Below are 24460 nucleotides of genomic sequence, written 5' to 3'. Positions count from 1 at the left end.
AAAATTGCTTCACTGAAGATATTTCAAAACACAATTGTACATAAACAGAAATCCCTCGTCCCATGCAGCATGTGTCTGAAATTAACCTTCCTCTTCTCCACACAGCAATTTGCAGGAAGAAGGCAGTTTAATTCAAAACATTACTTACAATCGCAAAAGGTTAGTTCACTGTAAAATCTGAGTCACTGCAATACAATTTTTCTTTCCTGTGGAAAAATTTCACTTGCAAATTTTATATCTGAGTTTGAATTGCAATACTTCAACATACTGCAATTCATCTTCAGTTCATAGAAGAACAACCAAAAAAGCTGACATAGCGGGTTTTTTTTCTTAAAATACTTAGTTCTACATGTAAAGTCACTATACAAAACCTTACACATGGAAAATTTTCATTACAAGGTGTTTTAATTTAATACTTTTAATTAGCAGCAAACAAAAGAAAGTCCCATGAAATGTAAAAAGGGAACCTAAATTACTGATATTTTAAATGTGTTTAAGTGCTAGAAATGATCTGACGATATTGTACAATAATAAGCCTAAAATATAAAGGAAGGTTATATAAAGAACTGTGTTCCAAGCACATACAGAAGTACACAGTAACACTCCCATACTTTACATGTTGGACACTAATTTTTTTCTCTTTATTATGATTAGTGGTACATGTTTTAAACAATTCTCACTGAATGTCTCACTTGCAAATTGTCAGAAAAACCCTACTGTTCTTGAAGAACCACAAAGATAAGTTATATGTAAACCAAATCTATTTTAACCTTCCTTTCCGCAATATTTAAAAATGTTTAAAATTAAAAGCACCTCCTACCACACCTTTCCTAGTTTAAATAGCTTTTGAAGATCCTCAAACAATCTCGGGGCAGGCCATTAAAAGTCACATCACTTCTTATAGTGTTTGAATATACCTAATGAAAAATATAGAAGTGAGTTTGTAAATATTTCAGGCAACTGAAAACAGAATTTTTCTGTTTAAAACCCAGATCTTTCTGGTAATTTCTAGATACAACATTGCAGCACATGCTTTTAACTTCTAAAACCAGACCACATAACTTCTGTAGTAGAACATTTAACTTGCAACATTGCTGAGACAGGTAAGGCACTGTCTTTAAAATTCAGAACAGAAAAAAGGCTATTCTAAAAAAATTCTGTATTGCTGCAATCCAATCTTCATCAGCCGTGAGATTTAAAAATATCTGCCAGGGTAGTTGTTTTATTTCTATTATAGCTTTGAACCTAAGATTATTCACAAATTCTCATGAAACTCTTGTTTTTCCAGCATTTATGAGATTTTAACTAAGGATGCCTACTCCACCAAACTGATCAAAAATAAGCATATTAGCCCTATTATATTATGCATTACACCCCTGCATGAGCGTTGGTGGATATGTACAGTGTATGCCAAAGTTTGGTATTCTGTTTTAATAGTATCATCATTTATAAGCTTCTACATTTTACTACTGTACATGAAGGCAGCTAACACTGAAAATGGAGCTGCAACAGAGGAGGAAAAAGCTTCACACTTAAATAGAAATCATCTCTTCTGACAGCATTTTTCCTGGTGGAGATAGATTGGCTATTGTAATAGTTCAACGTCATCCATACTGCTTTATAAAGGATACCTTGCAAAATTCCCCTTTTCAGGAAAGCCTATGGGTTTGTTATGCCAGGGAAAAAAAGCTGATGACATGCTAATATAAACAAAAAACAATTTAAGAATTTCACTAAATGTCATGCAACTTATTTTGAAAGTCCAACACAGCTTGTTTCTCAAGAGCTTTCTGAAATTCTGTTTCCAGTCACTTGACTGCTCTAGAAAGACTGATGGCTGACAGGATTGGAAGAGAAGGCCTTTAATGACCTCATCTGATGTGGCCACTCTTGCACTGTGAACAGTCAAGGGCAGCTGACAGCAGAAGCAAGAATTTCCAGATGCCTGTCCTTTCTTAGTGCCATTCTTTCTTCCTCTTCCTACAAGTCTGGGGGCTCCCCAGCCCCAGCAGATTTCAATACTGGCAGACTTCCTATAGCCACTGAGCACCTTAGAGTAGCCAAAATGCCACACAGCTGATCAGGATCCTTTGGGGACAACAAATCTTTTGGACTGGACAAGACAAACTGCGTAGTCAGATGTGGTTAAATGCTGATGAGCTGAACAGCAAGAGGCTGCACAGCTCTTCTTGTCATTGCTTTCTGTTCAGTTATGAGATGTTTGAATACCTGAAGAGCAACCACCATTCCAATATATTTATGCCCCATAGAAACCAATAAAATAGAATTTCAACAACTTTTAAAGCATTCCTGTATGAATCAACTTCAAATTGTACAACTAAGAGGTATCAAGAAAAATATCCATTTTACTGAACTTTAGGAATTTTTTTTTTAGTTACAGGAAAAATCATTTAATGGAGAAACAAGTCCATGGTAACACAAAACTAGTCAGATTTGGAAACAGAGTTTTAAGTATTTCTATAATAATCAGCCCTTTTCAAACTATAAATGCATCAGAATCAGAAAAGATTATGAAACAGTTGCCCTTTCCTTCAACAAAGATTTATGAATCATGTAATAGTTTGGTCAAGTTTTTAATTCCAAATTTGGAGAGAACAAAATGAGTAAGTACATGTATCACATTTCACCTGAAAGCATTTTATATACTCCCTCGACTTGGTATTCATTAAATTGAGTAGTGTAAAAAGGAGAAATTAAAGCCATTTCATCTGTAACTCTATTAAACCAGCAAGAGGACGTTTTTCTCTTTTAAGCTTATGGTGAAAATCTTCACAGCGTCCCAAACACCTTTATCTAGTCTGAAAAAAACTCCTTGTTTACAAAAAGCTGATGTTACCACCTAGATTGCAATTCTTCAAGTTCTTTTCCATCTCCTTAGGAATTCCATAAGAATTTCAATCTACAATCCCAGGAAGAAACAGTATAATGTATTATAAGAGAAGAAAATATGTTCTGCACATGTCTATCAAATCACAACCAGAAAACAGTCAACTATATTAAGTATTTTGTTAAAAAGTCTTAAATTATATCTAAAATGCTAAAATTGTATCAGCATCATATAAAATAATTCTATTGCTTTGAAAGAAAGTATAATCCAATTAACACTTTTTCAGCCACTGACAGACAAGAGAATTTATAATAAATTGAAATCAGTAAGTAAATAGGCATTCAAAAAAGAGAAATAATCAGTGGTCTTAAAAATAAAAATTTTTTAATATGAACAGCTGAAAATGACCAAGGCAGAGTCACCTCCTGTAGTAACATTAGCTTTGTTCCTTGGACTTCGTGCCATACAGTTTAAGTAAGTACACCAGGGTAAATCCAGAACTCACCAGTATTATTACTGTCTTTGAAATGTTACAGTTTCCCATCCTGCAATACTCCTTCATCAAATCATTTTTAAACAAGGAGAATTGTTTTGCAGTAGACTTCAGTCTTACTGCTTTATTATTTTTAGTCTATTTGACCATAGACAACATCTGGTATTTTACTTAAAATTATAAATCAAAAATTCTTTAGGAAAAATATATTTGCTATTACTTGAATTCAGTTCCCATTTACATAAAGGCATTACAATATTGGATCCATAAAGCAGTTTGGCTGGACACTTACCATCAGCTTACCCTATATACAGATCTACTGAAGATTTCCCACATTGGATTTTCAATAATCCTACTTTATCTGTCCATGACTTTTTCCATACTGCACTGAAACTATGCCAAATTATATTGAAATAATAGCTTCAGCATTTTCTATCCTTATAGCTAATCCTTTCCTTGAAGCTGCTGCTGTTAGCCCTTGGCTTTAACATTCTGTGAAGAGGAATCCTGAGGAGTCAGCATGTTCTAACAGTGAACTGGACAAGACAGGAGGACAAAAATGAGAATGAGCAGAGAATGAACACTGGGAAATTAACAGGGTTCAGACAGCAATTTTTATCCCCTAGCAATTCCACCAGCTTTGGGCACAACTTAATTGGAGCATAATCCTTTCTTACATAGAAAGTTGAAATATTTTAAGTTTATTAAATAAAGTTAATCTAAAAAACAATCTGCAAAAGACCAAAAGCACTTGAACTGCTAAAGGTTCTATTGGGTATTTTATGGCCATGTGGCTGGGTTTTGGTAAGCTGAGGTCAGCTTCAAGGCTAGCCTCTGTGGGGAGAGGCCAGCTGCTCTCCTGTGCCTGACACAGCCCTTTCCAGCTGGCTTCAGTACAAACCCACCGTAGGACAAAGCTTCAAAATAAACCCACTGTAGGTCGAAGCTGAGCCAAATTTGTTTGTGGCACCTCTGTGCAAAGATTTAAGAAAGGACATAAAAATCACTGGACAGGTAGAAAGGGAGTAGCAGTGCAGGGAGAAGAGTGGAAAACAGTAGACAGAATACCGAAGTCAGAGGTGGAAGTGGCACTCATTGCACCAGAGCCCATATTCCCTGTAGCTCAGGAATGACTCAGAATGGAGGAGATATTCCCTGGAATTCATGTGAAAGCCCAACCTGGAGAAAATGGTTATTTCCTGAAAAAACCGGGCCACTTTTTTCTTTTCTTTGTTTTTTTTTCCTTGAAAGACTGCAACTCAAAAGAGAGAGCCCACACTGGAGCCAGGGGAAAATGTAAGGATGAAGGAACAGCAGATATCACAGCACATTTCCTCTCCAAGACCCTGGCACCAAACAAGAGTGATAAGGGTTAGGGTGAAATAGTTAGGTTGAGCTTGGAGGAAGAGGAAGGAAAGGTGATGTTTTAATGTTTGTCTCTATGCAAATTTATTTTAAATTTGCAATATATTACGTTTGTTTTCTCCAAGTTGAATTTAGTTTGCCGTAGATAGTAATAGATTTCCTCATCTTTGTTTTAATTCATAGGTTTTCTCATTCTATTTTCTCCTCCTGTCCCACTGAGGAGTGGAGTGAGTGGCTGTGTGGTGGTCTGGACTTTAGCCAAGGTATCCTGCCACAGCATTTTACATGTGACTGTCAGAACAATATTTTGACTTACTAGAAGTAGCAGCTTTCTTTTTTTTTGGACTTCCTGTATCTTCCATTTCCACCTCAGCACTCTCACTGGTGGCAGCTGTTGCCTTTCTTTTCTTCTGGGAAAAAAAAATAACAAAAAATAGCAATTGAGCTCAAGAGCAGGAAAGACGATGTATAGTACACAATATCCTCACAAGGCATTCCCTTATTTTATATTATATATTATAAAATGTGTCCAGTCATAGAGAAAATTTATTCCTGCATTTCCACAAGAATACTGGTACTAAGCCAGACACAATTTAAAACAATAGTTCCCCAATCTGCAGATCACTTTAGTAGTTGCAATTTTGATGTAGGAAAACATGAGGTGTTGTGATCATAACCTGGGGGTTTTTTTAACTTACACTGAATAAATGTTACAAAAGGAGCAATCTGAAAAACTTAAAGAACACACAAAAACATTTTATCCCAAGTTCATATTAATTGAGCTTTTAGAAAAAGAATTACACCAGAGTAAATTCAACTTTATCTGGATCCTTGCTTCTTAAGGCATTCTTTGCACAGCTTAAAAGCAGCTAATACTCACTGACAGTACTTTTTTCTAAAACAGTGACCATGGGTTCTGGTCCAAAGAGAGGTATTTGGAAAATCTGAACTCTATTCAAGGTACGTTATCTTAAAACTTCTAAATGGATAGAACTCTTATTATCTGTGTATTGCAATAAGTCTTACTATTGCAAAGTATTCCTGATTTTTGCAAAAGATAAACTGACCTGCATCAGGCATACATGTAAAGCACTGAACACTGGAGGAGCTCTACCTTTCCTTTTTCTTTATTTATTTATTTTTTAATTGTGTGAGACTACAGCTTTACTAATACAGCTTTAAAAGTGGCTACAACTTCACACAGCTCACGGGAGAAGGGGAGAGTGCATTACATCTTTCCTTTCCAAAGTGTTGCTTCATGATTACCATCTAAACCCTGCTGGGCTGAACAGATTGGTTCGATAATTACATACAATAACTGCAGTGGGCAGGTAACCCTCAGCTGGCACAGGGCAGCTCCCCTGTGAGAACTTCCATATGCAAACTGCACTGATGGAGTGCATTAGGTACATCTTTCCTGCCGGTGCACAGGCCTGATTACTGCCAGCCAAGACTCCAAGGTTAGCATGTCAGCAGATTTGTGATGCATTAGGCAGGAATAAACACAGACACTTTTGTTCATTCTGACCAAAATTAAGGAGGACTATTTCAGCACTGTACTGCTTTTATATGAAAGATAATGCATTCCTCCCAATTGTACTAGGAAACATTTTAAATGCTCATCAGAAAAACAGATATTCAATACATATTACACAAAAGCAAAATACATTTATCTTGTTTCCAAGCTTATTTACTAAAAAGTGGTTTCTTAATCTTGATGCAGGTAAATTACATAGCAGTAGAAATCAGGCAGCATTCATCTGACAAAAGCAACACCTGCACATCTGAACCTGAACATTAGAAGGAATCACAAATCACTAAGATCTGTATTTTTCTAGGCTACTTTACTCCTAATATTTCCCAGCCACTCTTCAGCACTGAACAACAGTAAAATGTGGCCCTTGCTCTAAATAATTTAGTCAAGAGCTTAGAATACTTCCTTCAATATGTGGTACTGCTAGCTTCGTGTTTGTCTAGAGCTACTAGAGAATACCACACTCCCAAACTAGCATGTTTACCATACAGAAGAAAAACAAACAAAAGGAAAAATCTCAAGCACAGCTATAAATTATGTTTCATTTACTTATACATGTGGGGAAACTTGAGCCATGATATAGAAAATAAAATGCCAACTTTTAATACAGCAGACATCTGTGACTTTTACCCAGATACCAATACTGGAGAATGACTGAGATTCCAGAACAATCATGCTTATATGTAACATATATTGCCCACCACAGCTCAATTAGCTGATAGCACAGGAGAATCCTACATTCTAAGAAGGTATTTACACAGAAACTAGAAATATTATCTCCCAGATATGAAACAGCATAACTTCAGAATGTCAAATAACACTGTTTTAAAAAAAATATGATAGTAGATTGCACCAAAAGAAATGAAGAATAGGTGTATTAAGACCTGCTGTGATTAAAAGATCAGTAGACCCAAAATGTCAAAAATATTTTGTGTTAGAGATCACAGTCTTCTCAAGGGTGGATGCCAGACTGCATTTTTCTTTCTCAAATTAGGCATTAAGCATGCCAAACAAAATTCAGCACGTGACAGAAGATCCTGGCTTTCAGAGGCAAAATGCTACTGATCAATGGCAAATTATCATTATGGAGAGTAGTTTTTAATGAAGTCTGGAATTTTGAGCTTATCTTTAAAACACTAAGTCATCGTCTACCCTAGCCTATACTGCAGCTCCTACAAGGCCTACAAAACGCAACACAGAAGGAAGAGTCATCTGTCCTGGTGTTTAGTCAAAAGCAAGGTTATGATGTCCATCAATCTTACTCTGTCCAGACACTCTAGCAGTAGCTGGCATGATGCAGCATCAAGTCCACTGAAATATGAAGCAGATAGCTGAAAACACTTACTCAAGTGGGCCAGTAGCATTCCTTGTTTTATCTAAGTGCTTCATATTTCTGACAACTGAGTAAGCTGACCATGCCTAAGGTTCTCAAAGTATATATATAAAAAAAAAAAACAATGAAAAGGCTTACTTCTATTTAATGTCAGGAGGTAAGAACCTATGGAAAAGGATTTCCCCCCCCCCTTTGGAAACGGTTTTGACTGATACAGGCTATAAAAACAAGATTTTTGAAGTTTTTATTCCATGGAAAATGTGCATCAGACATCTCTGCTGGACAAGGACATTAAAGGTCACAGATGTTGGCTCTGCAGCAGGCCAACTTATTCAGCAAAGAAACCAGCCAACCATTAAAGACAGATTATTTTTTCCCCAAAATACAGGTCTCAAACCATATCAATCCACAGGGGGAGCAGAACTTATGCTATCAAGCTCTCCTTTTGGAGGGACCTTTACACTCAGTTCAGCAGAAAATATTAGTATAGAGACCACAGCTGTATGATTTTAGCCAAAATACTATTTACCAGGCAAAAAGATCTAAGAAAAGCTGAACATATATCTTCAGAAGACTTTAGAATCCTACAGTTGTTTTTTTCCCTGCTTTTTCCCCATCTTTAGCACACTGCTGATCATGTCAGTAAGCAGGCAATGTACTATTATCCTGTATTATAATTCTCAGTTCTGATTCATGCTAAAGGAACCAATAAACTATCCACCTGCTACTAACAAATGTAAATAAAGAAGTAATAAATTCAGTTTGAAGTAGAAGATGATAATTACTGTCCCATTATGTGACCACTTTTTTATGGGCATAAGCTGTTTTAACATACACTTTCCCTAAAGCTTAAAAAGTCCTTAATGCCGTACTCAAATTAGAATTCAAGTCCAGAGTTTAAAGCTTCTTAAATACAAGGAAGAAAATACCCCCAGCCTATTAGTACAGTTAAGACTCAAAAATAACATCTTAGATCACAATGAAATCAATATGTGAATTCAAGAATCAAATATTTGGCATAAAGATATATACTTAAAACTAAGCTATGAACCAGTCACAGAAAGGAAACTAATACGAAACAAAAACTAGACGAATCTTACATGTATTTTAATCCACCTGGAGTTTTACCAATTTAAAGAAATAAGTAAATTAACCAAATGTTCATCTGCTCAAACATCATTATATCTAGGTATACAAATTCTGTTATCCAAGGTACTGTGCACTATGAAAGTATCTCTAGAAACATCATTCTATATTAAGTTTTATTAACAATTATCTAAGTTGAATTAGAGAAATAATGTGTGCAACTAGGACTTAAACATTTCATTATTTAATTATTTGCTACTGGATTAAGTTATGACACCTACTTCCAAGACCACTAACTCTTACTTAGCTCAACAAAATACAATAAAAAAATGACATGAATTTTTAGAGTAAAACCTTTTGCACGGGATTTCTTTGAAAGTCTCCATTCTCTGCCAAGCCAAAGTCAAGCACGCCATCATCTTTTTGTCCAATGGCCTTGAGACCTTGCAGAAGTATTTCTCGGAAATGCTGATAAACAGGTTTCTCTTCATAGCTGAGTAGCTTCACCTTTTCCATATATTTGGTTATTTCATCTAAAGAAATGGCACCTCCAATTAATTTCTATTTGGAAACATTTTAATCATTCACTTTTACTATAAAAGAGACAGAAATTATGCATGAACTACTTATGGTTTTTTTTAAATGGTTATTTATAAATTCATAATAATTATGTCTTTACTACCACACATTTTAGAAAAAAATTATACCAAGGTTCATTACCCAGTGATGACAGCATCACTGGTTTTTACATGTTTATTGCAATGAAGAAAACAGTCAGTCGTAAAAAAACCTAATAGGCCAATCTTCACCAATGAATGCTTATTTACATGGTATTTCTTATGTCTATATTTAAAAATGTAGAAAAGGAAATTCAATGCTGTCTCAGAACTTCATCAGTTCAAGACTGAAACATATACTAAATATTACATGAAACATTAGACCACTAAAAAAACAAACAAGTCACACTTGAATGAGAGCTCTTCTGATCACCAGCAATAGCTGGAAATAACTAAATATTAAGATCCCAAGAAAGTGTATTTCGAATCGAGTCAGTTTAAAAAAAAATAATGTACTCAGCAAATCACCTCTGCCAAATAGGAACAACCTAGATTTCAACTTTGCGTTACTTCTTAAATTTCCACATCTAAAATTCAGTTGTGAAAAATCAATTTACACAGCAGCCAAAATGAAGAGCCTAGACTTCTCTTAAGCAGCAATCTAATTTATGCACTTTTGTTCCTGATTGAAAGGAAGAATTAAAATAGGTAAAAAAATTTCAATAAACAAGTATTTTAAAATAGCTCCTCTTACCTGGTTTATTTTTCCCAGGAAAGCACTTGTCCATCAAAATGGAAATATTATCTCTACATCTGAAAAACAAAATTAGTCAAGACTACTGTTTCTTTTGAATTTTCAATCCTGTCCTATTCTGATAAACTATTCAAGTACCCAGTTTGGGCCACTATCAGATACAAGAAACACTACTGCAGAAACCTCTGGTCTAACTCAGTGTAGCCATTTGTAGGTGTGCAGCATATTTGAGAATCTGATGGCCAGATGGGCCATCTGAAACAGTTTTTGATTCTTAAAAGCAAGTACAAGACTGAAGAAAAAGAACTGGTCCATTTTCAACCCTCACATACCAACGCTAAGGAAGCCAAATAACAAACACTTGTTAATGAGACAGAAATTGCTGCACTGGGACAGATCTCTTCATATTAAATACGTGACAAGAGAAGGTTGATCTGGGCTGAGGAGAAGACAAAGGCTTGTTGACATTGAGGCTCAGGGACAAAATGAAAAATAATTTTAAAATCCCATAACAGTAGTGCTCTAGCTAGAATGATGCACAAAGACATTTATGATTCCCCTTTAGCCTTCATTTCTACCACATGCATCAGAGCATGGTGTTAAAGAGACTCACACTCCACACTTCTCTTCCTGTAAAGCATGACTGATGGTAACCTGCATCCTGCTAAGAGTGCTTTTGGCTTCACCATGGCAATTCTAAAGTGCCAATACTGCAGTGGAAAAATAAACATCTCACATATGCAAAAGAAGACAGCAGAACAGTACGAGGGAAGTTTAATTACAAGTCAAGAATACACGAGACACAAAAGGAAAATGGGGATTATACAAAACAATAGCTACTCACCAAAATGGAACATACTGAAAGTTCAAATCATTTCTACAGAATGACATTTTCATTTTCAAAAGAGAATGAAAACAAATAGTTTCTCACCTGATTTTTGAGTCTCTGACAAAATTTGGATCTTTCAGATTATCTTCCCATGGTAGATGGCCACTAAGCCAATGAATCATACAGTAACCCAAGATCTCCAAATCACCACGTCTCGATGGTGCTAAATATATATTTGCACACACAAAAACACCAACCATAACATCAGCTAATAAAGCACACACAGTTTAACAACAGTAAAAATTTATAAATATGTTAAGACAATGTTAACAATGCAACACTACTGTATCTGTTACTTATGTCTTTATTTTAGCATGAAAGCTAAGAAGGAAAAAATATTGTTCCTACATCTGGAAGGATCACTTTATTTTCAAGTTCTTTATCAATCTCTCCTATTCAAAGACATGACAAGCTGCAGTTATCCCAATTTGGGAAGCTTTTTAAGTACTCAGGTCGTGGAAAAAATAGAACAAGTTAGTGAAGTGATTGACTTTCTGTTCAAAATAGTTTTTTCTTCCCTTCGTCTACAAAAGATAAAAGCACTGAAACCCCATTTCCCCCCAAAAATATTCTACAATGCCGAATTATTTTATGTGGCCTGAAAACTAAACAAAAGACAGTATGAGATCAGATCCCTAAGTCTTCACAAAAAAAAACCCACCTAGAAATAAGCAACCACAAAAAAACCACCACCAAAACAATTCAGATGTACAGTGACCACAGACTACACTAGTACACTAGTATAAACTGGCAGATCAAGTTGTCTTTGGTTATGTTCAGCTTTAAGTATTCTCAAGTAAATAAACATTTTCAACAACTGTTATTTTTGCAGAAAACACTCTTATGGTAATAAAGCAACTATTTTTCTCCTAAAACTAGGACTTATTTTTCTATCAAGATCTCACAAACACTATTCCATTTCTACTTGGTTATTAAAAAGCAATATGCTGTGTTGCGTTCCCTAGATACATTGTAAATGGTACATCCCGTGACCCCTGCTGTGCCCTGTATCTTGGTCCCTCTCCCCTCCTGGCCACACAGAGCTGGCTGGGATCCAATTTCTCCCCGCCCCCCCTTTCCAGACCCTAGAAAAGGTCAGGACCCGCTGACCTCGCTCTCTTTCCTGCACTCTTTCCTGCACTCTTTCCCGCATTTGTTCCCCTCTCTTGCCCCGTTCTCTTTTTTCCCCCCTCTCTTTTCCCGCATCTCTTTTTCCCCCAGATCTCTTATCCCGCTCTCCCTTTTTCCCCCTTTTTCTCTTCCCCCGTTCTCTTTTCCCTCCTCTTTTCACTCACTACCCACGAGAAATAAACCTGTAACTTTATCAGGGGAAAGAGCCTCTTTTGATATCTTATCTACGTCTTTGTGGCTAAGGCCCAGAGGAATATCATCCCAACACCTGAGCTAGACCGGTGGAAGGTGAGAGACTCTGTTATAGGCCGGGAAGAAGCCCTAACAATGCTGAACCTCTTATCTTTATAAATTAAGGAGAAGTTACATTACAAGTCCAATTAGTAAAAGTTAGTAAATAGAAAAAAAGAAGAATGCCAGCATAGCACATCAAGAAGAAAAAAAAGGAAAACCATTTTTGCATTTTTTTTTAGAATCAAAAACCTGAAAATAGTTTATTTGCTGCACGGAGTTTTGTTAAGTCTTTTATTTATAAAAAAGGATATGCAAATGCCTATTGCTGTGTTTTGCATCCTTACCCACACCCTTGTGTGCATCAATACTGGTATATTCAATAGTTCCATCATGGCACCTTTTAGGATCTTCTTTATATACTTTGTGAACGCCTTCAGGACAGTAACGGTAGGCAAGTCCATAATCCACCAAGTACACCTAGCCATTTCCACAAAGTATTCTAAGGTTAAAGAACTATAAATACAAAAAATACACAACTAATAAATGCAACTCCCAACCATTCTCATAACTTCTTTGAAAGTATTAAGAATCGTGAGTTGTTCAGCTCTGAATGATTCTCAGTATTTTATGAATCTTAACACATATGATTTGAAAACAATATGCCAGTCTGGCTTTATTGTTTTCCATAAAGCAGTCTGATCTCAAAGTCATTTCTTGCTGCCACAGAAGGCAAGTGCAGTACAATAGTTATTACCAGTAAAATTAGATTAAAAAAAAACAAACAAACAAGTAACAAGCAAAAAAAGAACTAATGTCCATAGTTATAAATACAGTAACTGTGCTACCCTCTTTAAAGTCAGGTGACCCATTTGAACAATACTACATAGTACTACTTCTCACTAACAACACAGTTACTTTCAGAGAACTGAAATTACTTAATATTTTACATCTTTCACAAGCTAAAACATTTGGGCATGAACAAATACATAATTCGAAACTCTAATATGCAATGTTTGAACAGTAAAGAGAGTTAAAAATGCAGAAAAATGAAAGACTTCTGTAAATCAAGTGGAACAATCAACACTTTAAAGACCAATTTTTCCAAGTAACAGAACACTTATCTGATGGATTTCTTGAACAAAGCAAAGAGGTAACAATGCAGACAGGCAAAAATAATTTACCACTGTGCTATATAATTTTAGGCTTCCACCTGGAAATACCTATTTGTGAGTCAATTTTTTTTTAATCTCAAGAATTTCTCTAGAATACTATTTAGGCCAAATAGTCAATTGATAACTGTCCAGCAAAATGCATTAAAAAAACCGTAGAATATTAACTAGATATAAATGTCAAGCAGAAATAATGTTACCATATACATTCTTAAAAATGAGCTTCTGCTAGATTTCACAGGTTCAAAGCACTTTCATTGTTGTCAAATAGAAGGTTTAAAACGTGAGGAGTAAAATGCATTATAAATACCTGATTAGGGTTCTTGTAACTCAGAAGGAGGTTTGCGGCCTTGATGTCTCCATGCACATATTCATGCTCATGGACATATTCCAGAATATCGAGCTAACAAAACAAAAATCATGTAAATGCAGTACCCAGGTCTGCCCACCAGAGGACCTGGACTCAGCACAAAAGTGGGACTGAGACATTTACAGAGGGAAGACAGATTTAGAAAATAAAATGCATTTTTTAAACTTACTATTCTCAGGCCTAATTGTAGTACAGTTTTATGGGGAAATTGCTTTGCATTCTCTTCATACATCTTCTGAAGATCTCTGCCAAATCTGTCCATTATCATAAATCGATAGCTAAATTCAAGGACAAAAAAAAAAAAAAGCCAAAAATCCAGCAAAGTTACTGAATCATACTTAGGGAAAGTATTTTATCTGCGTGTTAACTATGTTGAGATGAATACATCTCTCTCAAAAGAAACTGCAACAAATACCTAAAATACAGCATTTTTTAATGCTGTACATAAATTCTTACCTTTTTTACATCAGCTTGTTCATCCATCAAAAGAACTGCTCTTTATTCTAGTTATGTAACAAAATAACAAGTACTCACAGAGGAAAACATCTCTATTATAACTCACTATAGGCAAAACCAAGCATCATCTACTTAAAAAGAATGCATTTCCTAGTTTTTATGAATGGCTAAGTAATTTAACATGTTTACTTATAATGTTCCTTTACTGAAATCTATTGCAAACTTTTTTTGACCTATTGTTAACAACAAAAATCTCTCACTTGCCAGAGGTGCTCTGATATTCATTGCTAGGGACAAACTGGTTCTAGAATGATAAGAGTTCATAGTGGCTATATTAAAGAAATTATTGCACTTAACACTGAATGCAAAGTTATTTATTTGCAGGATAAAAAAATACTACATTAACTTTTGCTCTCAAAATGAATGTTGTTTTTACATTAGGTTAATTTTACAGTTGAGGACCTACTGAAACACTGATATTTATGACATCCTAAGGCATCCAACACTGACTGCCCTACGCAGTGAGCCTCAAAAAGAAGCCTGACCTACTGTAAACCGCCAGAGAAGTACTAAAACTCCTTTGCAGCACAGCTGTTTAGAAACAAGGACTATTGCATAAGCAAGCATTAACATTAAAGACCAAGTAACAAAAACCTTTCCTGGCATGGAACAATACTAAAAACTATCCCTAGACTTAAAACAAATTTAACATGAGGCTAGCAATTATTTTAGCTCACAGATAAAGAGAGAAAAAGCCCCATCCCTAGGGAAAATGGAACAGATTTGAGAGAGCACTAAGTCCTTACTATTTGTGAGTGAAAATACTCTTTAAGTGCACACAAGAAAAGCTTTAGTCATATTATTCCAGGACTTGTACATTGACTTTGTTTTAATTAAAATATAAAAAGCTTCTAAAACACATATACATAAATAGCATTATTGTTTTACAGCAATGTTCACAATAAGTGAAATCTCAATTATAAAGACTCTAACAAACAAAAATAGGAGCAACAAACAGAACACAGGCAAAATGTATCTATTCATACAGTCCCTAAACATACCCTTGCCATGCACATGAAAATTTGTAGCAGAAGTGAACAACATGAAGATAGCAGAAAATACACCTTATAAAGTAACTTAGGCTAAAAGAGACAATTGTTGTGGATGAAATAAATTCCAATATACGTCAACAAAAGATATATTCACCTGTTTCCATTTCTTTCATGCAAGCCAGAACCCCAATATCTTGGTACACCTAAATATTTCAGTTTATGGGACTTAGTCCACTTCTGAACTGAAAATACAAATAAAGTTAAGTTCAAGAATGTGCTTGAGTAGAGACTTCTATAAAAAGGGAGTAGTCACATTGCTTACAGTTTCTGCATACCTGTGAACTGCTTATTTCATGGAAACGTATATGCAAAGTATACATGAAAGTTAATCACATACCCATTGTAGGGACAGAGATGCAACTCAAGTTTAAATGTAGACAACACTACCAACAGAACTGCAAATAACTTCTTACCAAAACTCTCTAATTTACTATATATCTGAATTCAGTTTCAATAACTTAAAAGTAATTTTGAAAATTACCTAAAGAGATTCTCAAAGTTCAATCTTACTTTACTTCTACAGGGTCTATTTCCATAAATGCTTGTAGTTCATTAAAAACATTTTAATAGACTGCTTACTTTCATCTGGTTTAGCAGCTCGCATGTAGAACTTTAACTCAGTAAAAAGAGGTCCATTCTGGCTGGGTTCCTTTAAGACAATTTAAAATTCGTTAAAAACTGCTGTGTTAATGCCTAATAATTATTAAAAGCTGAAACATTCACCCTATAAAAACATACTCTTCCCTCAAATGCTCTACCAGATGTGGATAAACTCAACAGAATATCTTCTTATTGTAAAAGAAATTTAGCTCTAAAAGCTATTTTTATTATAAATGTCTTGACATTAAGGGCATCAAAAAATACTGCCCCACAGCAGACGACTAAAGAATAAGAAATTAACTGAAATGTATAGAAATAGTAACAATTATTGGAAGAAGTTTAGCACAGAACATTAAACAATGTTATCTCAGGTTCTCCAGATTACAGCTGGATTGCATCAGTTGTAGTAGCTTTCAGTGATTTTAAAATAACACCTGAAATGATTCAGTGAAAAAAAAATTAACAAAATTCTTATGGAACATAAGGCATTTTGTTCCCTTCATACACTAGTTGACCAAGATAAAAATAGAAGTGGATTTAAAAATTTCTCTAAATTATAAGAGCTACACCTATTTCAATTTCAGAGTCTATTTTGTATTTAATACATTTCAGTTCCATTTTCAAGGGACAAATCTATGAGAACCATGTATTACTAGTAAAGTTCAAGACAGAAATTCCTATGTAAACACCAAAGATTTGCAATAATGCAAGAAAACATATGGGCAAGTATCTTGAATCTACATTTCCAGAATTTTGTAAATAAAAAAGAAAAAAATTATCTCAATTCTTGTAATTTTTAAGCAATTGATTTTGAGATGAGCTTAAGCAACATATTTTTGTGTAGTTACTCACATATATCCAAATTCATTTTATCTCTGTGAAAGTACCTGTTTTGGTATATCCTACACTTAAATAACAAAACGTATGCAATTACTGGCAATGAAACCCAAGAATAATACAATCACACGACATTAGATACACGTGTATCTTAAATGGGTTTAATTTGAACTTTAAAATGCAGATGTAGCGATCCAGCAAACTGCTACAGGCCAGAGAGCAGCACTGAGCTAAGAGAGGCTCACTGCTGCCCAGTGTCCCCGCATTGCAGAGCCCAAGGTGTCCCTGAGCACGGGCTTGGCTGTGCTCTGACGCGCGGGCTCGGAGGCGCGGCTGGAATGGGACACGCTGGGAGCAGAAACCCCCAGCCTGGGCACCACTCCTAGGCCTGGGCACTCGATTACAAAGCTGCTGCCTGTCTCCACCTCACTTTCTCCAGAAGCACTGCCCTGATAAACAATGGAGCCAAGACAGCTTTCTGGCCTCCCTCTGTGAGGAGGAACCAGAAAAAAAAGCAAAACCAAAGACAGACCAACTGCTCAACACGCACAGAATTTGCTACCTGCACATTTACTTTCACAGTTAGCTTGTTCATCCACAATGGACATCAAATTAGCAATACAGAGATTATATATGCAGAGGAGAAGGTTAAATAGATTAATTCTTCTATTGTAGTTACCTCAAACACACATTACTCGACATATTTCACTTGATCCTGTGTAGCATTATCTATTAATATCCTAATTTATTAGAATATAAATTCCCATATATAATTTTCATTTAATTTACATAGATCTGAACAATGTTCTTTTCCTACTAAAATTCAGCAAAAAAAAAGCAGGTGTTAAAAATTCTTACTGTATTTATCCATAAATAAATTATTCCACAAAAATGTATGTCTTCGTGCTGAAAATGTATATGTTTCTCTGGTCAGAAAGAAAAATCTGCTATATTTTCATACTTGGAGAATGGATAAATGATTTAACCATAAACCAGATCTTTATGTTGACTATGAAGGTGTTTTCCCACAATACCATTAATTCTACCTACAGATAAATAAGTGATGCTAAAAAAGCTTACACAGCATCCAATATTTGCTGTAATAGTGGAGAAGGAGTGCAAACACAAATTTCTACAGCTTTATGCCCAGGGTCATTCTAAATACATGACTTATAAAACTGAAATTAAAGTCTTATTCAAAAAGATAACATAATGAAAGATTATAGAGTACATGTCAAAACCCAACAAACTTCAAGTAGTGTTTTAATGATCTTTTTCAGTCAGCAGTGTAATGAAGTGTAATTAAACCCTGCATCCACTCCTGAACAATGACATCTGAAAGGTCCACATGTTAAAAAGCATTTCTTTTCTTCATAAAAACTGTGATTCATTTCATACTGCTCAGACATCAATACTATGAGGATATGTCAAAGACTAAGCCAATTTCCATCCTGCTTTAATAGCTTAATTTGAAGAACATTACTATAGAAGCACATATTTTGTTAAACAGTAATAATTGTTCAAAGCTGTTAACCACTTTGCTTCAGCTGATGGAAAAACTAGAATCCACCCAGGCATCAGAAAATGGGCTCTTATCCTTAGTTGTGTTATACCAGACTGTAGAGGAATAATATGTTATGGGTCATTTGTGAGGCTAGCACAAAGACTGCGGCTACTCTTTATTGCCATAAAGACAAAATCATGAAAGGCAAATTAAAAGTGAGTAGCCATCTGGGATATTAGCAATGGAGGTATTTACAAAATGCGTAACAAAGTGAATCTAGCATAGGAGAAACCCAAAAGTTGGGGCTGCTCTTACATCAAGAGCCCAAAGTGGAGAGAAGAAGATGGATGGGTTTCAAGCTCAGCTAAAGAGGGTGACAGCAATTACACATAGCATAAAGTAATGCATATCTGATGGTTTTCACAGCAAGTCAAACCAGATTCTTCCATGGAAGTTAAATGGTGCTCTGTTTCCTGATCAGTCCGAACTCAGCAGGAGCCAGTAATTAGAAACCACTGCCTCTCCCAGGCAAGCCACTGCAGTTATCTGCCTCTAAAACAGATGCACAATGGACACCCCCACTCTCGAGAAGACAGGCTTAACACAGGTTACCACCACACAATTGCAGGCTGGGGCTCCTGGTCTGTCTGGAATTCCTGCCCACAAACATCTAAGGCAGCAGCAGCATGGTGATGTTGAAGGTGTGACACTTGCTTAGCAAGCACTGCTTTTTTTCAGCAACAGACAACATTTCAGAGGGAGGGTCATCACAAACTGTATCTTGGGGTGTCTGAACAGTATCAAAATCAGTATTCTAGGATTTCTCTTTAGTCAGGAGATGTAAATTACCAAGATTAAAGGCACGCACTAACCAAAATGTATTTTACTCTAATTTAATCTAACCTTATAAGCTTCAGGAACAAATGTAAAAAGCACTAACAGACACAAAGTGATTGGCTACTGCAGCAAGGTATTTCAGCATCATCATATAGTTTAATAAAAAAATGTTAAAACAGTGCAGTTCTGAACTTCACTGAAAAACTAATCTTTTACACTGTGAAGTTCTTGTACGGTTTCTGGTATTTACTTTTATTGCAGGAACAGAAGCGCCACCAAGAAAATTAAGTGTCTGGGTCTACTGTGACTATTCCCATACTCCCTGTTTTTTTACTAAGACTTTGTAAGATCTTACCAGAACTATACAAAATACTCTGGCAAAATTTAAGGAAAAAATACTTTATACCTTAGGAAGAGAAATAGCCAAATCCAAGTAAATAACTCTTTTTTTAGACTAAAACCATAAGAAAATTTCAAGTAATAAGAAGAATGTTCTGATTTGCTACAATGGGCTAAAAATGAGCTATCAACAATGCTTTTTCTTCTCTCTAATCATTAGGTTTAAAAAATTATGTCAATGTTATTTTAGTTCACTAGAAATTAGAACATGCATGTGGTTTATGAAAAAACATTTAAGGAATTTTGTGGAGACCTCGGGAATTAAAGTTTTGCTCTTCCTAGTCACAAGCCATCTGTCAGTTTATCAGCATCCAGTGGCGAGCAACAGTTCACAGAGACTCACTGCTGAATCACAGAAATTCTCCAAAAGCTAGACAGATTTCATTCATTTGGTGATATCTGTGCTGTTTATAGGAAGCAAATGAAACAGAATCTGATCCATTTCATGGATCATTTTCAACTCCACTGATGTTCCATTATGATGATCCTCATACACAGGAGTCCCAATTCACAGCAGCATTCCTCTGCATCCCCACACTTTTATTTTAAACGGCATTTTGCAATTGCATTATTTCCAGAAGATGTTTTAAATTACACATTCTATTCTAGAACAAATATTTTCAAGTTGTGAAGTAAAGATTCAAATGCTCTCTTACCACTTTCGCAACGTAAGCGGCATCACTGCCAACCGACTTTGAAGAATTAACATCAGCTGTTAAAAAGGAAGCTTTTATTAGTAGTAGGACAGGAAACTGTCACACAGCATACACTCACTTGTTATGCAGGATGGACAAACATACAACAAAATCACTAGGTGCTGACATGAACATATACCAGTACCTTAGCCATTGCTAAGAGGATCACGCTATATGCGAAGGCTACTGTATACAGATATTGCATTCTTGCATTCTCCCTTCTGTTTGAGGAGTACAGGCAGCTTACTAAATGAAGGCTTTTATCCAATAACTTTTTCCTATTCAACAGTGTTTCTTTTACTTTCAAGGACTATTATAAACATACACATTTGTGGACACAAAGAAAAAAAATAAATTCCATGTTGCCATGTCACATACCCAAAAGTGACCTTCTGTTGCTACTAAGTTGCTGGTATTTATGACACAAGATACAGATATGAAGAACATCAAGTTAGGCAAGTACAAAGTACAGGAACAGTCAGGGTCACAGCTTTCTGCAAATTACGGGGAAGCAGAGGGCAAGCTTTGGCTTGAACAAAGCAGGAATTCAAGTGAGTTGGAACTCCAGTAAATTTAGTAGCTCATTGAGTGAGGCTGAGCAAGAAGTTGAAAGCTTCTCTGGCAAAAAGCCACTCACTGGTCCTGTTTTTCTCCTTAACCCACTTATGCTGCAGTCTGTTCATTTTAAAAGCAGGACAGATTTTTTTTCCCGTTTTCCAGCTCAGTATGAATCCAGCACAATCTTTTCCCCAAGATGAGGAAGACTATTTTATAATGATTACATTAACTTTTACCCCTTCAGAATTGTTTGAAAAATGACTAGGGGCAATGAAGCAGAAAAGTCTCAACACCTCTCTTCTCTGTCCATCTGTTAAAGTGAAAGAGATACTAAGTATGGAACACTATTTCACTTTAAGAAGTTTTCCTTGTAACAGAATTGCAAACCAAGACTTGAACTGAGGCTTTAAACTGTAGAATTCAATACATTGATTTGTTTTTAGCATTGGTTACATTAAAAAAAAGTATATGGCATGTCAAAAGTTCACAAAGCAATGAAAAAATAAAAGCAATATCAAAGTCAAAATCAGTCCAAATACTTGCTGACCAGTAGCCTCCAGATAATATGCACTGACAGTTTCAGTTCAGAATTCATCATTATAAAGACACTCATGAAAAAATGCAGTCTTTCAGCCAGACCAAAATTCAAATTTAAATAAATACTAAACTATCCTTTCGATGGCTAAAAAGTAATAACGATTTTCATCTTTAAAAAGAATGAACTGTCACTGGAAATTCATAAAATTTGTGCTTAAAATGATCTTTTGTCTATTTCTGTCATTTTTTTCCAACACCATGACCCAAGCTAAGGTTCTAGTAGAAAAGATCACATGAAGACACTTCATATTTCTAACTTAGGGTCAACTTTTCATTGTTTTGAATATGGATAAACATCTACTCTCCATTTTAAAGAATTATCAAAGATAGCTACACTTACCAAGGTATAGGCGTCCAAAGCCTCCCTGCCCTATAGGGACACCTAATTTCCATTCTTTTCTTGATGTATCTGCTAGAACCTCCCCCACGCCAAACACTTCAGCAAGTTTCCTTTTTGCAGGGGCTCTTTTTCCAGCCGTTTTCTTATTTGGCATTTTCCCTAGAGAAAATGAAGGAAAATTTTTTTAAAAAATATAGATTACACATACATCCAACTTATTTTTACACAGAAATCTGTTAGAAACACAAAAAGGAATGAGTTAAGTCATAATTTGTTGCTACAAAGATACTTGAAAAGAAATGCAGTAAGCAGTTTCATTGGCATGAATTAAAAGTGACAAAAAACCTAATTTTTCCAGGCATCACAAAACTATTAGACAGCAAAAATCTTCACACAAGAAACCTATTACAAGACTTTGTATAATACATGCTAAAAAAAAATCTCGGAATCTATCACATGCAATCAATCACAACCAATCACAGGTCTAAACTTAGAAAAAAGTAAACTTATGAAATAAAGCTCATCAGTCTTCCTAGAGTTAAACTTGCATATTGAAAAACTGCAAGTCTTCAGTAGTAATATGAGGAATTCCTCTTAGCTGTAAAAAGAAAAAAAAAAGCCGAACAGTTAATTATTTTTTCTCCTATATAACTGCAAGCAAAAAAAAATTGAAAGTCTGGTTATTATTTACAGGGTAGCATTGAGTAGGTCATCACAAAAACTAGGACATAACTACCTACTACGAGGTCCCAAGTGTGAAACTATTACTATTGCCTTCTCACAACCCCAGGCTTCAGATAAGCAATATTTCCAGAAATAATGTAACAGCCCACTGGAATATGCCTCTTTCTGCAGAATGTGAATTGCAAAGGATCTTTTCAATGTCATCTAGTCTTTCTGCAATGAGCAGAGGCTTCTTCAATCAGATCAAGTTGCTCAGAGCCCCAACCAACCTGAACTTGAATGTTTCCAGGTATAGGGCATCCACCAACGCCCTGGGCAACCTGTTCTACTGTTTCACCAGCCTCATTGTAAAAATTTCTAACTTCTCTCTGTTCTAAACCTACCCTTTTCAGCTGAGAACAACTACCCTTTGTCTCATCACAGCAAGCCCTGCTAAAAAGTTTGTCCCCATCTTTCTTACAGGCCTGCCGCAAGTACTGAAAGGCTGCAAAAATGTCTTCCTGGAGACTTCTCTTCTCTGGATGAATAATGCCAGCTCCCTCAGACCCTCATAACAGAAGTGTTCAATCCCTCTAATCATCTTAGAGTTCCTCCTCTGGACTCACTCCATCAGGTCCCTGTCCTTTCTGTGCTGGGACCCCAGAACTGGATGCAGTGCTACAGGTGGGTCTCACCAGAGCAGAGCAGACAGGCACAATCTCCTCCCTAGCCCTGCTGCCCACGCAGGATGCAGCCCAGGACACAATTGGTTTTCTGAGCTCCTTGATGGCTCATGTACAGCTTCTCATCCACCATCACCTCCCAGTCCTTCTTGGCAGAAGGCCTTGTTTTGAGCAAGTAAATCTTTTGAGGTTTTAGTAGAGTCAGACTTTGCTGCACTAAAAGAAACTACTGAATATGCAGCCATGACACAGCAAAGAGTGCACCAGGTCTCTTTACATGAAAGGCCTTCATAAATTATTTTACAAAAAACTCATCTTTCCCTCTACCTTATGAATATAAATGTCATACAAACAAGTCACATTTATTTTCTAAAAGATACCATTCTCACTGGTGGGATTTTATTATTTTGCTGGAAGCAGGAAGCAGTATCAATACACAATTCGGGAAGTTTCTGGATAGGAAAATAACTTTTTCCTATTTGTCTAGCTACACCAAACTCAGTTATTTAGCATCAATTTTCCTGTTTAATTTCTAATGTTCCTCTAGGATTTATTTTAATTTCTCAAATAGAAAACCGCATAACTGCGAGAATTGTTCCAAAAGCACTCCTCCTACAAAACTTTTCTGACTGGGTATCTGCAGCAAATTTTCTTCCTCAAATGATGTCACTCAACTAGCATCTGAAAAGAGAAGCCACTTCTCTACTTACTAAAAGCAAGAATAATTTTCAAGTCGCCTGGAAATGTTGTTCTGTCCACTAATGCTCAAGTATATAGCTGTGATTGACCAAACCCCTCGAAGTGGAATGCAACAGAAAAAAGCCCAACTGTGGATAAAAACTCATTGGAGATGGAGAATGGTGATGTGCCCAAGGAGCTCTGGCAAGAATGCAAAGAACTCACAAGGAGCTCAACACAAAGGGTGCCAGTGGGTGGCCTTTGTTTTAGGAAAACAGCTAAATGACAGTTAAGTGGAATTCAGAATTGCTAACTGGATCAAATGGAGGTTTTAAATGTCTCCCCAAATTAGCAAGGTCAGCTTGGGGGCCGTGAATAGGAGGCTGAGTCCAAGGCAAGCATGCAAAAACGAAATAACTAGCAAAATAACTTTGAAGAGAGCAACGGGCTTGGGCTGGTTGCAATCCAGATATTCCTTCCCAGTGGCTGGGGACACCAGCATGATGACAGTGAATATACTGCAGAGACCAGTAATGAGAATCACAACGGTACCATGACTGAACTCTGTACTGCAATTGCTGTATTTTGCCAAGTGTAACTTAACAATTGTGTTGTTTTCAGTATATTTTATATCACTCTCCTAAATCAGAAATCTCACATAGCATCAGCTATCTTCAAAGAAGTAAATGTGATATTAAATATTACATCCCTTATACATAGAGCATCTAAAAGAACCTA

General features: G+C 35.9%; 1 protein-coding gene across 2 annotated transcripts in view; it reads right to left on the bottom strand.

Annotated features, from left to right (window-relative positions):
* Window positions 1-24460, bottom strand: part of VRK1 (VRK serine/threonine kinase 1) — a 34689-nt gene that overhangs the window by 5603 nt on the left and 4626 nt on the right. Inside the window, exons 2-12 of one of the 2 annotated variants that reach the window (XM_088166214.1) lie at window positions 21699-21857; window positions 20165-20220; window positions 15911-15980; window positions 15426-15513; window positions 13933-14041; window positions 13704-13796; window positions 12569-12701; window positions 10902-11022; window positions 9971-10029; window positions 9014-9192; window positions 5023-5113 (exon numbers count right to left, since the gene is read on the bottom strand). In XM_088166214.1, the coding sequence (XP_088022340.1) occupies window positions 5023-5113; window positions 9014-9192; window positions 9971-10029; window positions 10902-11022; window positions 12569-12701; window positions 13704-13796; window positions 13933-14041; window positions 15426-15513; window positions 15911-15980; window positions 20165-20220; window positions 21699-21852 (1153 nt within the window). In that variant the 5' untranslated portion in view covers window positions 21853-21857. Of the gene's footprint in view, window positions 1-5022; window positions 5117-9013; window positions 9193-9970; window positions 10030-10901; window positions 11023-12568; window positions 12702-13703; window positions 13797-13932; window positions 14042-15425; window positions 15514-15910; window positions 15981-20164; window positions 20221-21698; window positions 21858-24460 lie in introns of both variants that reach the window. The other variant, XM_014872008.2, reaches the window with a different exon arrangement.

Source organism: Sturnus vulgaris, chromosome 6 (assembly GCF_052056855.1).
Source record: "Sturnus vulgaris isolate bStuVul1 chromosome 6, bStuVul1.hap1, whole genome shotgun sequence".
In the NCBI taxonomy this organism is placed as follows: domain Eukaryota; kingdom Metazoa; phylum Chordata; class Aves; order Passeriformes; family Sturnidae; genus Sturnus; species Sturnus vulgaris.
This window is presented reverse-complemented; position numbering and strand designations above follow the sequence as displayed.